The 20,120-nt window shown below is 31.2% G+C and overlaps 2 protein-coding genes across 4 annotated transcripts; both read right to left on the minus strand.

The window, feature by feature from the left end:
• Window positions 1-859: 859 nt before the first annotated feature.
• Window positions 860-1,806, minus strand: LOC105156389 (ethylene-responsive transcription factor ERF070). The gene has a single exon (XM_011072505.3). The coding sequence runs from the start codon at window positions 1,615-1,617 to the stop codon at window positions 982-984; it is 636 nt and encodes a 211-aa protein (XP_011070807.1). The 5' UTR covers window positions 1,618-1,806; the 3' UTR covers window positions 860-981.
• A 7,245-nt stretch (window positions 1,807-9,051) lies between these two features.
• Window positions 9,052-11,744, minus strand: LOC105156390 (ethylene-responsive transcription factor ERF118). 3 transcript variants are annotated; one of them, XM_088877405.1, is made up of 3 exons: window positions 11,588-11,744; window positions 10,864-11,091; window positions 9,052-10,677 (listed from the first exon to the last, which is right to left on the minus strand). In XM_088877405.1, the coding sequence occupies exon 3, from the start codon at window positions 10,450-10,452 to the stop codon at window positions 9,388-9,390; it is 1,065 nt and encodes a 354-aa protein (XP_088733531.1). In that variant the 5' UTR covers window positions 10,453-10,677; window positions 10,864-11,091; window positions 11,588-11,744; the 3' UTR covers window positions 9,052-9,387. The 3 variants fall into 3 exon arrangements, with proteins under 3 accessions (XP_088733531.1, XP_011070810.1, XP_088733530.1); XM_011072508.3 differs by having other exon boundaries at window positions 11,584-11,743; XM_088877404.1 differs by having other exon boundaries at window positions 11,580-11,743.
• Window positions 11,745-20,120: the final 8,376 nt, after the last annotated feature.

Consider the following 20,120-nt stretch of genomic DNA (forward strand, 5'->3'; position numbering starts at 1 on the left):
TGGTCACTTTATAATAAAATTGGATGAAAACCTAACGTAGACTAACAGATTGGGTCAATTGTTGACCGACTATTAAAATCAAGAAGAGGTTGATAATTTTCCAAACAATGAGAAATATTTATAATTATACCATATCTCAAAGAAAATTTATTGTAATTTACCCTATAATTTATAAGAAATGAACAAAATGTATAATAACATTTATAATAGAAAAATGAATGCGAGTTTTTCTTTAAGAGGATAAAATGCTTTTGCCAATTGGAAAGCGGTGGAGTGTGGAGAAAAACTGAAGTCCATAGCTGCTACCTTTATAATTGTTAAATTGATGAAAATTTTAGTATGTGAGATCAACTCAACTTCATATCTAGCTGGACAACCATACTTAACATAAGCCCAGCCGTCAAATGCCAAATGCATTATCTGCATATAAATAGATATTATTTCCTTTTTTTTTTTTTTATTTGAATTGGATTACTAGTCAAATCATGCGAAACAGCCCGTTTACTTATTTGAATGTGGGCCTGATCTTGAACATCAAGTCCAGGTGCCCATTATTTCACTAACCCATCCCACTAATTTAGACGAGATGTGTTATTTATCACCCCAACCATCATAATCAATCTAAATATACTCATCCCGGATAAATATTTCCAACAATGTTGCATACTCACATACCAACTTATGATTAAGTTTTTCTTTCCACATTCAACCAATACCAGTTTTAAAAGAATCCTATATGTCAAAATATAACTTCATTTCAAAATGAAAATGATCAGTTTTATTTTCTAAAATTATGTATATCTGGCTAATGCAATACCCTTTTCCATGAAAAGACAAAAGGAAAAAATGTGATCCAACATATAAAGAGAAATAATAATTAGTGCGATTATGTTACAGTATGTACACACATTATGCGTAAGCTAGTTGCTCAATGCAAGAACCTAAAATCAGGAACAACCAAACAAGCATTCGAGTTAAACGTCAAGACTTATGATGTCCCGGCAACAATCCATCATCGTCCGATGTGCAGATGCTGAGATCATCGAGCTTGCTGAACTCCCCCATCAAGAACCCATTCCGGTCAACTACCTGCACACCGCGGAAAAACCCGAATTTGACTTTTTTACTTTCTGGATTCGATGTTTCCGAGGTCTCAGTTTCCAGAACCGAGGTCGGAGAATCTTGTGTCTCACAGGGAACCCAATTAAATCCCTGTTTCGCTCTCAGCTTCTCCTCAATCTCAACTTTCTTGGAAAGGTAAGCCCTGGAAGCCTCTTCCGCGGTGCTGAAGGTGCCCAGCCAAACACGTTTCTTCGCAAACGGGTCCCTAATTTCAGCAGAGTACTTGCCCCAATTTCTCCTCCGTACCCCGACGAACTTCGTTCTCGCCGCCGGCCCGCGAAGTTTCTTGCAGCCCATGAGCAATTCGACGGGAGATGGGTCAGAATCGGGACAACCAAAGTTGATTTTCTTGTTCGCATTTTCAAGAACGATTTCGTGGACCTTTCTCTTCGATTTCTTCCGGGTTTCCTCGGATTCATCCGACGATGAATCGGTGGCGTCTGGATCGGAATATGAGACTCTGATTGTTCTTGTGTCGGGTGAGAAATCTTCCATGTAAAGGAGGAGAGTGAAGAAGATTGATTAAATGTAAAATTCTTGATTGGAGAGTGGTGCAAAGCAAAGATGCGATTTTAGTGCGTGAATAGATAGATAATGCGAGCGCCATACTTATTGACGTGTTTCTAAGCATTTTTTGGTCTGGAATAATTTTTGGGGTTTCACGCTTCTGCAACAACCAAGAAATTGGAATATACTATTCGCATATTTAACGTTGGTGGGATTCGTGGGAATAAGAAAAAAAAATATATCAAAGTATTTATGGAAAAAGATTTGAAAGAATAAGTCAAAACCCTAATGGGTCGAGTCCAAATATTTGTGGATCTCTAGCATTCAAATTTATGTGATTGGGCTTTTATAAAACCTCATGCTGCTTCAGATTTTTCTCCAAACATATTTTTTAAACGACTAATATTGAAAAATATTTAATCCAAATCAAATTCGATCGAATTTGAATAAATTATATAACAAACGCAATACAGTTGTCGTATGGTTGGTGTACATTTTGAGAAAAGTGATCAATTACATATAAATATATGATACTTGTTCTGTAATAAATTTGATCCGACCAAATTTGATTTGAGTAAGAATTCTTCTTAACATTGTATATTTTGTTGTTTAATCCTAGGTTTAAAATAGTGGACTTATCATAAAATTTATTCGTTGAGAAAACTCTTTAAGATTACGTTGAAACGGTGAATTTTGATTTGAGGAAACAATTTGAAAATTGACTTCATATTAAAATAATTTTATGGTTAACCAAAATTACGTAATTTTGGCTGAATAGTCATTTCTAGTAATTTTGAATTTTTTAATTATTAAGAAAAAATCTTAGTGGTCCCAAACATCATCTACTTAAATATATTAAATATTTACCTTGTACTTATCAAAACCTTATCTCCGAAATTGTAATTGAATTTTTTAATTGTCAAGAAAAAAATTTATTGGTTAGCAATATTATCTATTTTAAATATTTATTTTGCATATATCCAAAATTTTATCTCCAGTATTGCAATAAATTTTAAATTATAAATAAAACATGAGTTAGAAACATAAACTCTTTTAAATATATTGATAATTCTTTAGTATTTATCTGGAGTTTTATCTTCAATATTAAAATTGAATTTTTTAATTGACAAAAAAAATTCTTATTTGTTAAAAATATCATATGTTTTAAATATATATTTATTTTGTATTTATGTAAAAATATTGTCTTGAAGATTAAAACACTAATTGAATGGTAGTTTGTCTTAAATAACATTTGATATTAGTTCACTACGTATTTACGTGAGTTTGTTTTATAATTAAGTTTTATTTATTAACACTAAAAACGTCTAAATCAAATAAAAAATCTAAAAAATATATTATTTGTATATATTCAAATTAAAATTTTCAATTGCCTAATAAATAGTGATCTCCATCATATTTGCATTTAAATAGAACAAAGTGTATTTAAAATTTTCAATTCTGAATCATTTCAAAGATCACTGGCGATTAGACTTGGAAGATATAGGAATTAGGAACTTTTAGCCGGTCCAAAACAACTTTCTTTAGAGTTGTATTTGGATGAAATGATTTGGATTTAGAGAAATAATTTCTTCATATTAAATACACTTGATTCACTGTCATGTTACAAACTATAATTCAAAAATAAGAATTCTTTACAACATCAAATAATTTAGATAGATTTATTATTTTAAATTTAAAATTAGATCCATCAATGCTAGATTCAAATGCAACATTATATGAAAAGAGTATCCAAAGGGGGCTTGTTTGCATGCTTGGTATAGTAGAAAATATAGGGTTGGTCAGCCAGAAATTATTAAATAAATATGTGGAATTTTCATTCCTTGGAGTAGACCAGAAAGAGATTAAAAAGCATATTTTTTATACATATATTTGAAAAATCCAAAGTTAAAAGGACCTGACAATGGTGTTTAGCCAATCAGCAGAAAGTCACCATAATAAGTGGGGCCCCGGAATTGAATTCTTACTTTCACTTTCTTACACTTTACTGGGATTAAAGATGGAAAAAAAGGGCATATTGAGCGAAAAGAAAAAATTAATTAGTGTACAAATTTTCTAAGTGACTTTGGTTTTTTTACCAAAAAACATACGAAAGGTATTTTCTTTTCTCAAATTTAAATTTTTTTATTACTTTTCCAAGAAACCAAGTCAATGAAAATATTTTTTCTAACATATTGTTTTCCTTTCTCATTAAATTTCTCGTACCAAAATCACGTCTCATCTAACAACTGAGCAGAGTAATTCAACCAATTAATTAATTTTTTTATTTATAAATACATACATCGATATAGACATATTCCAAACCTTACATATTTACAGTGAATTTATTAATCGTGATTTGTGGGAGAGGAGGGTAGGGGTGAACCGATCAACTTATAGTCCACATGTTATTCAATCACCAAACATTTGACATGATGAATGGTTGTTGTTTTCTTGACAAAATTAACAGCAAAAAATAATGGTTCAAAGTTTGGTTACTTAGTATAGGTGTGAAGAAAGAAATGCTAAATTTAGGTATGATGAAAATGTCATAAGTGATATTATATTTGTTATAAAATTTATTATTACTTTTTTCTATAATTGTATATTAATTTCATAATTTAGGTTTTCTTGTGATTTATTAAATTTTTATTGAATCTATTAAAATTAAAAACTTTCAAGTGAAGACCTCCACTATGATTATTAATGCAAATTGAACAAATTTTTTGTACTAACGTTGTGCACTAGAATAATGCATTTGTGTGGAATATACGTTGATGTTATTTAATTTAAGGTTAGTATTGATATTTTGTAACTTATCTGTATGCTCTTCAATTTTGCTCAAGTTGTCAACCTACTCTTTGTATATTTACGTCCACAAAATTTGGTAAAAATTAATGTCAAATATACGTTATTTAACTTTGAAGGAAAGCAGAGTAGCTGTGAAATTGCTTGTCTCCTCTAGCGTTTTATCCTCTTTCTTTAGAGCTAATGTTTTGTTAATTGTCTTTTCATTTTTACGCCTTTGTTAGGTGCAGTAGCGTTTTTCCCTGTACAACCGTTAGTATCCTTTTCTTGACAGTTAGTTAAGTAGTGGCAGTTAGTTTAGTTAAGGCTTAATAGATTCTTGTTAAACCTCTGTTTCAGCTCCTCTATTCAAAGAGGATTTTTCTTGTAAACTGGATATGATTTGTAAATTAAAGCTGCAATTTTATACAAATATTTTCAATGATTTCTTTCTTCTTATATATTTGAGCTCTCTACATGCTACCAGAGCCATTTCTGATGGTTCTTAAAACTTTTTGCTTTCTTTAAAGTCATACGTTTTTGGTTTGCATTACTGAAACCCAATATTCAGGCTGAAGCAGAAGACAAATCGAATAAAGAAAAGAAGGTAGCAGAAGAATAAAAAATGATGAAGGTACAAGCATTAGATAATCCTAGGATAAGCCTTGTTTCTTCACTTTTGGATGGGAAAAATTACCTGTCCTGGAGCATATCTATATGAATAGCCTTGGGGGCAAAAATGAAATTGGGCTTGCAAGAATCCAAAACCCAAAGAAGACTTAGGTGAATATGAGCAATGGATTAGGAATTATTTTATGGTCACTTCTTCAGTACGAAACTACATTTCCAAAGAGACTGTGGAGAGTTTTCTCAAACCACTACGTCAATGTGAATGTGGAGCATCTAAATGTGTTTTTCTTGATTACATGCATTGCCAAAAGGTTGACATTACATGCATTGATCTTGATATAAAAGTGTTTTCGTCAGTAGAGATGTTGTCTTTCATGAGGAATTACGTATAATTACATTAAATTTTAAAGGAGAAGAGTGTAATTATATTAAAAAAAAAAAAAAGAAAAGAAAAAAGAGGGGATTGTGGGGGGCAACAAATCTTCAAAATGTTGTATTTTCATCATATGTAGGAGTACATCTAGGTTTGAGTGTGGGTGTGTACATATAGATCATCATAAGTTATATGAGTGTGGGTGGATTGGCGTCACATTCCATCACAATAATTAAAATTTGACTGTAGGAAACAAATTTCTGGCAACCCACTCTCTCTATCTCTATGCCACCAGACTTTAAGACTCAAAATTTGACAATTATTACTGCTATTTTCTGATTAGGCCCATCAAAAAGTAAAGCAAATTGATTTTGTCAAACACAACAAGCAACAAATTAGTACGCGTGTCAAAATGCCCACCTACCAACAACTCATTCATCTTATCTCATGCCCCACTCCCCACCAATTTTAAGACTTAAATTATATAGATTATGGCGTATTCCTTAATCTATCGAGGGAGAAATCACTAGTTGAGCATTGTTGTACTATACGATCTTATTTTATTAATTAAACTTATATTTATCCAAAAAAAAAAATTAAGACTTGAATTCCACATGCCCACACCTAACTCCCAATTCTTCATTCTTCTGCACCTTAATTATAAGGGTTAAATACATTTTGTCCTCCAACTATCATTGCTTTCTTACTTTATCATTATTATTATTTTTAAAGTTTGTTATACTAATTATACGAATTTTATATGTTACCCCTCCATAACACTTTTTAGTCTCAAATTTGTCATATAAATGTACAAAAATACCTTCATTTTTTTTTTTATCGAGATATACTTGGTAAACCTATAAGTATAATTTCTTTTAAAAGACGTCTTATTTCAATTGTTATTATGACATAAAAAAAAAAGAAAAGAAAAGAAAAGCATTGTGCTTAATTTATTTTATATAAATACCAATGTCATTTATTTTAATTCCCACACACACACACATTGAGTACACCCAACTGCTCCTAATAACAGCTAAAATTAGAGCAAGTCCAACTTTTTTGTCCTTCAATTCAAACTGTCACAAGGGCATTTTAGACTTTTCTCACCAGACAACAATTAAGTTAATGGTCAAAGATGGCGAGGCGGCATTTGCCAAATTCCAAACGTCGATGTCGGGGTCGGGGTAGGCGTCGGGCTCAATGCCGGTGATGTCAAAGTTTAGTGAGATCGCAATTTTCCACTACAAAAAGACGACATCGTTCAACGTAAGAGTTTATGCTAGTGGAAAATTTTTAGTCGAAAATTCCATTGAATCAAATTAGTTATAAAATAGTGTAATATAGTTATCATATAATTAATTAATTATATTAAATTAAATATTAATTATATAAAAAATATATTACACTTATTATATAATTACTCTGCCCCCTTATAATAGTCACCGCTGCCCCATCTCCCTTCCCCTCCCTCCTCCTCCTTCCCTCTCTGCCTCCCCTTTCCCCTTCTTTTGCCGCTTCTATCCCTCTGTCTTCCCTTCCACATCACCATTGTCGTCGCTTCCCAACCCCCTCCCTCGTCCCTGTTGTTGTTTCTCTCTCTGTATATAATATAAATGTAATTTTTATTAAATAAATAGTACAATTTTATATATATCAATTAATTATAAAATATATATTTTTAAATATATTTTATTTATATTATTTAAGTTTTTATATTTGTTTAAATATTAACCATCAATTGAAATAAATCAAAATTTTAACAGTAGATTTACTAATTCATTTTGGAACTTAGATTCAAATTAGATCCAATGGTTATTAAATAAGGTTTAAAATATAATTTCATAATAAAAAATTAAAAAATTAAAAAAAAACGCGTGAATTACATGAACTCGCATGAGTTGTGTAATTGCTCTATTTTCTTTTCACAAGGGAGTAATTTGCTATTTTTTTTCACAAAAAGATAATTTGTTCATTTCCGTATAATACAAGAGGGTAATTTGTTAACCCTATTGAAAAAGTATTAACAAGTAAAAAGAAATATAATAAAATGTTAAATTATACACAGTATCGAGTATATTTCAATTGCTAATTACTATTATTGCTCGTATACTAGAGAATTTTTAAACTTTATAGCTGTTTGAATTAATCTAATAGAGGGATAATTACATTCCATCTCTTGAAATTTGGTGTAATTACAAAAGAATTTCTATAGTTTAAAAAATAACATCTAGTACCCCTAATATTTGCTTTTGTCTAACAAATAAATCCTCGTGAGTAGTCAAATTCATCGAATTTGTTGATATTAATAAAAGACAGATAAAAATATCCATATTTATCCCCCATTAACTTTTTACTAATTTATAGTCAGTCAAATAAATATTTTTGTGACCAAATTACTCTTATACATTTTCACACGTTAATATATGTAATGAGGTATATCTTCATCGTTATAAAGGTAGTTTAGTTAGAAAAATTTATTTGACCTGCAATAAGTGAGTAACAAATCAATCAATAATAAATTTTAAATTTTTTTTTATTTTTGTTACTGTTAATAAATTTATTTAATTTTGACTAACAAAAAACCCTACTTATTAGACAATATGCAAATTTCAAAAATACGAAATATAATTCTCTAAAATACAGAAGTCTATCATTACACAAAATTTTATGAACACAAGTGTAAGTATCCCTTTAAAAAGCAACCTAATTTAATATTTATTTAAACTAAGTTGGGACTCTACTGTTTAAGTATGTGTTGAACTCCAACGTTTTCGCTATTCTTTAAAAAAAAAGAGTTGTTTGTGATATATTGGACAAATTTTAAAGTTTTCATTAAAATTTGATGATTTTGAGTGAATGATGGAGTGTGAGTGTGAGTGTTCCTCAATCATTACTCAACTCCAAGATGATAGATAGAATGAATGAGTAGTTTGTAACATCATTGGCACATCAACCCTCTAATAAGAAATAAGAGTTACTAATCAAAGTAATTAAGAAAGGGACCAGCACTGTGATAGGATAGCATATGCAGAGCACTATAATGAACCCAATCCCAACATTAGGAATATGTGACTTTCAACCATAAGATCCTTGAAAACACTCCCATTTCATTTTCGCTAATGGAAAACTGATATTTTAACTGTCTTTTCATTATTTTATTACTAGACCTTTCTCAATTAATATAATTAATAACTTTTTTATATTTTAAAATTTTATTATAAATAAATTAAAACACATCATTCTTCAAGAAAAAGAAAAAACTTAACTTTCAGTTAATATAAAACTTTAAAAATTAAACAAGTTGGTATTTTATAGATCGAAGGGTATTTTTTAGAATTACAAAGAAGTTAGTGCGATAGTACTAAAAATATGGCTTTGTGTCTGTAACACCTATTTTCGTACCAATACAATATGTCACAATATAACCCGAAAACAAATACATTTAATAAAGATACTTACAGATTACTGGCTAACACAATTCTTGTGCTATCGAAAAATATCCAAAACTCATCGTACACGGCCATTGTATCATAAGAAAATATCCAAAACTCATCAGACAAAAAGTGATTCGTTCATATCCATTCAACCAAGGCAAGCACAAGTACAGAGAAAGAATAAAGCAAGCACAAGTATCATAGGGAAAAACCAACTGCATAAAACATGAAATTCATTACATCTCACATATATATATCAATAAGATAGAGAGGGAAGAGGGACAAAACACAGTAATAAGCAAAATCTGCAACAGCAAAACCACAGAGCTTGAAGCCCCCCTTGGACGGCTCTAACAGCACAAGAAAACCCAAAGGAACCTTCAAACTCCGTCATCCCTCGCACAAAAATCTCCCTTAACAAGCAAACAGGCTCTTTAAAAAAACCCTCAAGACTAAATTGTCCAGTTCTTGAAGAGAACACTCTATGTAATAACTTAAATACTAATATTAATAAGATAACTCTACTAGCTGCAAAACTCATGGGCATGCTATATTGAGGGGTGGTGCTCCATTCATCAGAGGTGGTGTATCATCCATCCATGCAAGGGCTTCGTTGCAAGCCTCCAAGTTGAAGTCAAAGTCAAAATCCGGCAAAGCGCTCGGCTCATCGGTGTCTTCAAGCCCACAAATAGGCAAATCCTCAAAGTCGCAAACATAGTCATCCAATGATGCGGTGAAATCATCGCCCACCATGAGCGACTCGAGCTCAAAATCCAAGTCCATCTCTCCTCCAATTTGTGCCAATGCCATTAGTTCCTCGTCCATTAGACCAGAATTGACTACTTTCTTCTCAAGTAAAGGCACATCGTTAGCCTTCTCATCCTCACGCTTCTCATTAACTCCCAAAGCCGATGTTAAAGAATCCAATTCGAGCACTGATGACGGAGATGTGTGGGAAGTGAGTGAGGCTGCACTTCCACTAGAGTCCTCAGATGCAGAAACAACAGCTTCTTTCTGCTGCTTCAGGATCTCAACATGTTCAGAAACCACTACAGAACAAACAGTTCTGTTAGTATCATCATTCGAACTCTTCTCATATGAAGAGTCCACGCTGTTAGCCAAAGCCTCGAATTCCAACCGTTTCAGTTCGTAAGCTCTCGATGCCTCCTCAGCAGTGTTGTAAGTACCCAGCCAGACCCTCTTATGCTTGATAGGATCGCGTATTTCCGCGGCCCACTTGCCCCATTTGCGCTGCCGAACGCCTCTGTATTTACCCGTAACAGGACTGGGCTTGCTTTCCATCAAGGGGAAAGCCCTCTTTTTCTTGGGGTTTTTCTCGCCATTGTTACTGTCCTGAATAGAACTCTCCGATTCAACAGGTTTAAACTCTCGACAAGAGTCTCCGATTGGAAAACAAACCTCACGAACTATGCGTTTGACCTTCTTTTCACCCACTCCCTCGTCATCAGAAGAGTCGGTAGCATCCGGGTCGTTGCAAATGATTCGGACTTTCCTCATGGGTCTAGCGGGTTCAGGCCTGGTTCTTGGCTTTCTGCTCAAAGTTTCTTCACTCAATGGAACTGGTTTCCGAGGCTCCGGCATATTTCTTTCTCACTCAAAAACCCCTCAAAAAGAATACCCGCAAAATCGTCTCTCACCGGAACAAATCAATTAAATAACAGAAGGAAAAGGAAAAAAAAAGTTACAGGAAAATCAAAGGGCTTTGAATCAAGGAGTTGTTAAGTCAGAGGACCTCTCAAGAACAAGAAAATATTGAATAATCGATTTATGTGATAACCCCCAAAGCACTCAACTCCAGAACAGGTCCTGCAACACAAACAAAAACCCACAAGAATTAAAACAAAAATATATCAGATCAGCCCATAAAACCCCCTAAAACCACCCATAAACCCATCTAAAACCACTGAAAGCACAAAGAATGAACAAAAAAGAAAACAAGCTATAAAGAGACAAGAACCAAAATCAAGAGGGCTTGAAGGCGAGTGATTGTACCTTTTGGGCCTCAAACGCATCGAAACAGTTGGGAAGAAAAAGTGGGTGCTCTGCTGAAGTGCACAGCAGAGGGATTTTCGCATGCAGTGAGCAGAAAATGAAGAAACAGATGAGAAACAGAGCTTCAGCGGAGCCCCAAACACAACAGCCAAATCAGAACTTGCCGACATAAAATCTCTTGCTCCAAACCTCCTTGTCTCAATAAGTTCCCTTCTCCTCCTCTTCACACTTCAGAGAAAAGAGCACCCAAAAACAAAAAGAGCGAAAAAGTCGGATCAGATACACCTATTTATAATAGAGATAAAGATAAATCTCTCTGTATCAATATCTATCAAGAACCCAAGAAGTTGAAACACTCTGGAGAGTGTAGAAAAGGGATTAGGTATCTATGGTTATGATTTTTTGCCAGTATACAACATGACAAAGATCAGGGTTATGGTATTATCGAAAAACTTGCAGCAACAACAGTGACATAGACCTCTTCTACCACTAACAAGAAAAAGGTTCTAAACTCTTGGGCAAGATGGTGCTTGTGTGAGTAATATAGAGTCCAAAAAGTAGACGATCAATATTCAATTCTTTTTTTTTTTCTTTTTTTCCGTTTTTTTTTCTTGGTTCCTTTCCTTTCACAACAACAACACATCAATTGACTGACCAAGAACGCAAATCTCAAGGAAAAAAAACAAACAAATAAATAAAAATATTCACAAACATACATACATACGCAGTATGGCTCTACGGTTCTCCTCTGCCTTGTCCTTTTATCACTCTCTCTGACCTTTCTTTTTACCCTTTGGAGACTTTCTCTCAATCCCACAGCGTGTCACTGTGTTGTCTGTGTGTATTTCTCTGGCCTCCGCTTTTCCTGTCGCGGTCAAAAATTAGATGGGGGCACCAAAACGGGGTATGTGGGGGCGTATATATAGCGTATTCGCAGATTTTGTATTGTGTATTTGGGGTATGGTATTAAATGCATGGTGAGCTGGCCATGGCCATCCATGAGGCATGACCATCGCCCATCCTCATCCCTTATGTCATGACACACCATGTAATGCCCCATGGTTGGTGTAAGATTCCTTAGCAGTAGGTCTTTTTTCTATACTCTCTTCCCCTCGCGTGATGTCACGGACCCAATTGAGATGAATTGTTTTCCAGGAGTTGGTGCACACGTAATGGTATGATGCGTGGGGTACGCGTATAGTTGTGTGCGTTACTGTTTGCTGCGACTGGGCAACGTATTAACCTGGCGGCCGGTTCCTGAATTCCCGGTAATCTTATTTCAACTAATTGCGAAGGTGATTGTATTTAGGGGCTGTGGTTGGGAGAATTCACAACTATGCCACTGTGTAAGTGAGTCATCATTTTATTATTATTATTATTTTTATTTTGTTAGAAGTCATCCTTAATATTTTCTTAATTTTGGTATATATTTGATTGCTTCGTATTTTGATTTGTTTCTTTTGAGTCTTGACACGAATGGAACTATGGAATTTATTTTGAATTATTATCAATAACTTTTACTTTGGTTTATAATTGGTATCCTCCACTACAATTTTTTTAGTGGTAATTATTTTTATTTTTAAATTACAATTTTTTTACATTAATGATGATGTATTATTAATTTTTTATTATTATATTAGATGATTTTTTTTCATGTGTTCTCTCTTTAGAATTGAACTCCTCTTGAGGGTAGAGTTTCGGATGCTACTTTTGCAAATTACCTGATCGATGTCTAAATTAATAAGGCTAAACTTAATTGGAATTGATCTAAGTCGTATTTGATGTGATCTTGTCCTTTTTTGCTGAGAAAAGTTACGAGCTACTAGCTTAGACTTCAACTAAAGCTCTGACTTGATTTAAGTTGTCGATATTCAAGTTATTACGATTAAATAAATAAAAAAATACGAAATATAGAAAAATACAGATGAAAATTGGTTCCTCGTACCTTATGGGCATTTAAAGCGACAATCCACTTAGATCAATCATATTTAAGTGACAAGTTTAAATCTAGACCATAAATCGATCGTGAAATCGACGATCATAAAAGCTTCCTACGAATTGGGTCAACTAAACTCGATTATAAAAACATGGAAATTAAAATATTAAAATATTCTGAAATAAATTTATTTTTCACTTAGCCAAATCAAGAACCTCGAAATCCTTTACAACCAAAATCTCGCAGCAATTACATCACCAATACCTTCTCCACAATAAGGGTAATTTTAATTCGTCACTCGTTGGCGGCAGAGTGCGTAACCCCCTCAACCTAAATATCTCAAAATGGTTGAACTTTTCAAAACGACATCTTTTGTTGGCTCCATAGAATAATCTCTATTTGAATCAAAATCGTACTCATTCTTTGATGATGCTACTCTGAAACAGGTATCTCTTATTATATATAAGAAGCGATATCAGATATTCTTTTGTGATTTTATTATAAAATTACAAATTTATGTTTTTGTAGTTAAAATTTGATGATAAGAGTTGATATTACCATCTTTTTTAATATTTTTTGTAAGGAGTTGGTCAATTTTTATTATAACATCATAATTTAGAATATCATCAAATATGAAATAGAAAAAAACTCACCCAAGAATTCCAACAATGCAATTTCTCCAGCCACTTAATCCAAGTTATTATCATTATTATAATTTTTTTGAGCTAATTATATAGAAACCCTATTTTTTTTCTTTTTCATTTAAAAAGAAATCCTAATATTGAAGAAGATGGGCAGCAGTGTAAATAGTAGTGCTTATAAGGATGTTTTGGTACAATACATGTTTAATTTTAGACATTGTTAAATTAAGGTCATGTTACGTTTAGTGTTCACATAGTATGTAATTGAGCGTTGTATTTAAAATTTTGGTAATAAATTTGGTCAGATACTTTGGTCACATTTGAAAAATCCTCATTAATTGCAATGGACCAAATTTCAAAAGACTAGATTATGTAATTCAAATGCATATATAATTTGATGGAATTTATAACTTTTATTGCATGGTAGGTGAATTTTGTTGCCATATGTCACTTTCTTGCATCAGATTATGTATTACTATAACTCATTACATTAAAAAACACAACTATGATATTTATAGTAACATTACATAGATTTTATTATATTACATTAATATAATTGGAGTTGCCTTTCATAAATATATTACAAACAAACTGATTCGTAGAATTTCTTCGACTTACCTTCTCTCTTTGATACTATCATTACGCTTACTATAAATAATTGGTAGGTATCATTAATTTCCAAAATCTGGTTGAAATTTCCATGTCTTTAATTATTTTCAGGATCTTTAGGTTTTGAGAAGTAATTAAGAATCAAATATTAAACTCGATTTTCATTGTATTCCTCAGAATTTGCTATATATTATGTCTGGTCACTCACACCTAATCATCTTAAAATTCATCAGATCTTAATTAATTACACTTAGACCCTCTCCAAAAATGTGAAATTATACTTGCCAGCAAAAAAGTTTTGAAATTATATTTATTTCCCCTTTGAAAATTCACTATTTACACATGTTACCCTTTCATTAGGATTTTGGACGAAAAATACTGCTTCAGCAAAAAATTATATAAATTTTTAATTTTACCCTTTATTCAATATTTTTATATAATAATTTTGTATTTATGAGGGGAAAAATGTAATAATGTTAACCTCACTCTATATATACATTACATGTATCCCTTTATAAATATAAAAATACAAAATGACGATAAAATTAAAAATTTATGTAATATTTTTTTTGCTAATGACAGTATTTTTCTTCCAAAGCCCTAGCAGAAGAGAGTTGCGTGTAAATGAAGAATTTTGTAAGTATAATTTCAAAAAAAAAAATTAGGAGAAAATATAATTTTATATTTTTAAAAGAACTTTAAATGTAATTAACTTTATATCAATTTTTATTGCTATTCAAAAGTAAATGTTTCTCGTTTCATTCTCTTCTCATCGTATTCCTATGGTCAAAAATATTGTCGCAGGGAGTTTTTGCAAGCAAGAGTTTTGGAGAAAGTGTTTTCTATTTTTTATTTTAGAAAATCACTTTTGAGTTATTTGAAATTATTAAGAAAAAAACACTTTTAAGCAGAAGCATTTAAGTAGTATTTTTAGTTGCTTTGACTTTTTTGTGAATAAATTCAATATTCTTTTAGATTACTTTATCTTAATCCTAATAATTTAATTCAAACTGACCTTTTTAGTTTTTAGAATTGCACATCTAATGTTGATATTGAAATTTTCATATAATTTTAATAATTTAATGCTAATAATATTTATACTTTCACATATTTTATATTTTAGAATTTTTTATATTTTACTTACTATGTTATATGATATTATTCCAATATCAAAGAAAAATATAAATTAAATTTCTATGACTAATTAATAAAAAACAATTTAATTTGATAATTATGCAAATTTACTTATTGTGTATGAAATTACAAACATACAATATTTATTTATGGTTTATATGTATTGACTAAATAATTAACCTCATATTAAAAAAAAAAAAAGAAAAGAAATGGCAATTAATTTTCTTTTTCTCACTTCTCTCTACTTTGTTTTGGTTATTTTCAACTCCATTACATTGTAATTTTTTGTATCTCCATGACTCCATATATTTTACAATATATATCTATCAAATTGATGAAACCTATCAAATTCATTTATTTTGTTTTGAAATAAAACCACGATACAACATATATAAAATAAAAGTTATATTTATTATATCTAATTAATTTTGTATAATTATATAAGTATAAAGTAAATTGATGCCCTTCTTTATGCAACATTGAGTGTGCTATTTCCACTAGATTATATATATATTGGTTATGAATAGGTTACAAATCTCAACCAATAATGAGGCATTTGCTTGCATGGTAAAATTGACATCTTACAATCGAAAGGTTGAAGGTTCAAGTTTTATAACAATGTGAGGTATATATATATATATATATATCAATTTTTATGGTAGTTGTATTTATTGAGTATTCGTTAAAATTGAAATAATCGATGTATAAATTATTGAATCATACTTAATTTTCATTAACAATGTACTAAATTAATTGAATTTATCAAATGATATAATGAATCGATCTCATCTTATAAAAGGAAAAAAAAAAGCAGTCAACAAATTCACGGCAACTTTTGAGTTTCAGTTAATTATTGTAATAATTTTTGTTATCAGGTCTGAAGAAGTCGGTGAAATTTGAAGTTGTGCATCATCAGGGGAAATCAGAATTATAATGTTATTACATGTTGATAAAACGGGATCTGCTCATCAGTTAAACAATAAACAAATGCTGTCATGATTCCGGCAAAACATAATTAAGTGATTATGCCTTGAGCAGTACTAAACATATCTTGTGCTCAGATTTATTTTTAATTAACCTCATCGTGTGTTTTGTATTATAGAGATTTCATTTTCTGTCTTGACCGTAATTAATTATGGATATGGAAGAACAATTATGTAAGTTCAAAAAGTTATACTTGATAGGAATATAAGAATTTTTTGCTATAGAATTGTGTTATTTGGCTGAGACTTTGCGATGGTCAGGGAGTTTTCCGTCCTATATCTTATTATTTTATCTTATTTAAAATTTAAAATAATTTTTAATATATATTTCTGGCGTTGAATTATTATCCTAAAACGTATATATTTTTTTAAAATATGACTAAGACAACTTTGGTAAATTAATTAGTAAAGAAAAATACTAATAATTGAATCAAGTCGACAAACACACGACTAACAACTATCAATCATACATATACATAGCAAAAATGTGCAAAAACGTATGAAATAAAACTAAAATCACTGGACGACTGCCTAAAACATAAACCCTGATTTATGTGCTTGCAAACGTGTATATTTTTTTTCATTACATCAACTTATTAACTATTTGTTCCCCAACCCCAACCACTCCGTACCCACACTCTACCGTACGTACACCAGCAGGGGCCATGCACTCCATGCGCCCACTTGTTTTCGTGTCACGTGATCACACCATCCATAAAATGAATTAAATGCAGATGTCTCATTAAGTGTCAACATTACTGTCACGTGACATCTATATACATTGTTCCTCTACGTACTTGTATAATTGAAGTGTATATGTTTATACGTTTGTTTTATACATCATTTTGAGAAATGGGTAGATGTTCTTTTGCTGCCATCGAAATTGGCTAATCAATTTAACACTGGACATTAAAACTTCATTTAAATTAAATACAATAATTCCAATATTTTAACATTTTTTTTGTTTATCCAAATTTAAGATTCATGCAACTTAATTAAAAAAAAAAGGTGTGTGGAAATTTTAAGCGAGTAAATTTTATTTTAAAATTTAATATTTATTTCTTTTTTGCTAGAAATGCCTATGTCCAAGTGGAAATTAAACAAGATTTCCTACTTATTTATTAATAAATCTAATAAAATACTTACATTTAAAAAGATAAAAGAAAATTCGTAGATAAGGAGGCACCGGCCCTTTAATGGAATGACGGAATCCAAAGCTGGGAAGGAAAAAGAGTAGCAAATTAAATTAAAGTAAAGTAAAATAAAAATTGAGTATTAATACATCCGTACATCCCTATTCCCCTACCTCGTTGTGAATTGTGTGTGATACGACATTTTCTCGTTCTTTCCGTTGAATGAAAAGATTGCAGCCGTGTAAAGTTCAACGTTGATCGCGCCGTTTGCATCATGTAACTCTTGCACCATCTACATACATACATACATACACCATGATGCATGCATGTGAGAGTGTTGTATGTACTTGGATGGGCATGCATGCTGACCAAATGAGGCAGTTTTAAGAGAGAGAGAGAGAGAGAGTGGGCCAGGTTGGGGAGGGAGGTTGCTTCGTCTTCCCGCCATAGACGCTGGCGCCGAGCCCCACGCCCTTTCCCGCCAAAACCCCACAGGCCCCTTGCCACTTGTCCCGCCTGCTCGACATGTGTCCTCTCTTATGCGGCGTGGCTGCTGCAACCCCCCGCCCCCCCATTCATGCTCAGATTTGATATTTTATGCATTGAATGTGTGAACAATCGTCACGTTACGCTCTCTACTGTGCAGATCCAGAGTAGCTGAGTTGCTAAATTTGGTGAAATCCTTGCTACTTTAATATTTGTGCCCAAATGTAAGTAGGGAAATAAGTGTTAATTTTATTTCGAAATAAATAAGTGATCATCAAATATTTTGACTTTTCAGTGAAGAATATGAAGTTGTCACATTAATGATGTTGAATTAAATATTTGTCAGAACGTTAGATCTTAAACTATTGAAATATTTATAACGGGCGAGATTGTAAGAACTAAGGCTACGGTGCGTATACAGTATACGTGCAATTTTACAGGAATACCAAAGTGTAGTTTTGTAAAAAGAAAAAAATAAACAACAAAACTTCAAATTTTGAAAACTTTAATACATTGCATCAAATTTAAAATTTAATTAAAAGGCATGTAAAGTCAAATGTTAGGTAGGTTGATTGGCTTTATTAATTATCCTAATCACAAGTTTATCCAGATCTTACACTAATTTTTAACAAATGGGTTTCGAGGGAATGTTTAAATTTGACTTTTTAAATCAATCTTACAGTAGAATTCAATTAAAGCCAGTAAGTAGAGGAAGCAATTGGAACCAAAAAATTGAATATTCTGCCAAATAAATAAATAATGAGTTAAATGTAATTTATTCCCTATAATATGTGAAATAAATAAATACCTCCTATGAAAAAACAATTAGTAAATTATTCTTCTGTGTTTTTAAAAATAAAGTAAATTATTCCTTTATAAAAGATTTTAGATAAAGGATAATTTGTTTTATTTTTTAAAATATAAAAAGTAATTTGTTATTTTATTTTTTATAAAAAATTTACTCATTTTTTGTAAGTAAATTATATTTTTTCCAATAATTAATTGAATACCCCACACATACGCACAAAAAAGAAAAGAAAAATGGCAGCAAGGAAGGTGCGAGCATTGGACAGTGCAGTTCGGTGAAACGGCGACGTTGTCGTCTGCATATTGGGAGAATTTCAGCTGACAGTGATGTGTCCTATATAAAGATTTTCTTACACGTAGATCCGATTCTATTCTAAAGGGAGTCTGATTCGGGCTAGAATTCCGGATCCGGGTTGTTGGACCTGATTTTTCGTTATGATTAATGTGCAATGACTATGACCCTTTGCAGTCAAACGTTTATTCTTAAGTATTGGAAATTTGCTGTTAATACGTTGGTAATTCTCGTTTTTCTTGACAGTGTTCGGTGGGAACAACGACATTTTCTCTCGTATTTACCCCATCTTTTTTTGGAGCTCATCTTTTTGTATATTTTTTTTATATCACTAAAAAAAACCTTTCCCTTTTGCTTTTTTGCTTTAGTGTTCGTCGACACGCTCAATCCCCTGAGCATATAAAATATTTATGGTGTGAGATGGAAAAAAAATTGTAAAAAATTAAAAAAGAAAGAAGTTCTTGAGAAAAAAAAATGTGGACGAGTGGGTTGAAAGGAAGAAAAATTGTGAGATTATTAAAAAATATTTTAAAATTATTTTATCTATCCCTTTTTTTAGGAAAGAAATACATTAAAGGGTAAGTTTTAGTATTTCAAAATTTAGTAAGATAAAATATTTTCTTTTACTACAGTATAAATTTGTATAAAATCCTTTTGTGCCCAAATATTGTGATTTGATCCAACTAATAAAATTGTTATCGAATAATAAATTGTAGCGTCATGTGCCAATGAGATCTTATTTAGTTGGGTGAAGTTGAGACTCCAAAAATAAGAGGTTATTAGTTTGAATTCTATCAATTTGTGGGTATCAGTTTAGTTTACAATAATTATTAATCAATTATAATAATAATTATTTATTAATTGTACATATTTGATATTGATAATTATCATATACATATTATTGATGATTAAAAATCATAATATAATTATAATCGATTAATTTAAAACAATTGTGCTGTAATGTATTACTTGTTACGTCTCAAAGATAAGGTTGCACTTTCCCAAAGTTACATTTTAAAAATACTAACACTTCACAATCTCTACTTTTGAAAAATATTGAAATTTTTCACAGATTTAATATTTGACAGAATTTCGAAAACAAAGTATTAAAAGCTCATCATAAAACAAGATAAATGTATATATATATACTTACATATTTATTGAGATTCAAATCTATAAATTCATATATATAAACTAGGTCATGATCAAAACTCATATGTAGAGATATATACAATA

The sequence above is a fragment of the Sesamum indicum genome, linkage group LG2 (genome assembly GCF_026168435.1).
Source record: "Sesamum indicum cultivar Baizhima isolate 11 linkage group LG2, ASM2616843v1, whole genome shotgun sequence".
Lineage (NCBI taxonomy): Eukaryota > Viridiplantae > Streptophyta > Magnoliopsida > Lamiales > Pedaliaceae > Sesamum > Sesamum indicum.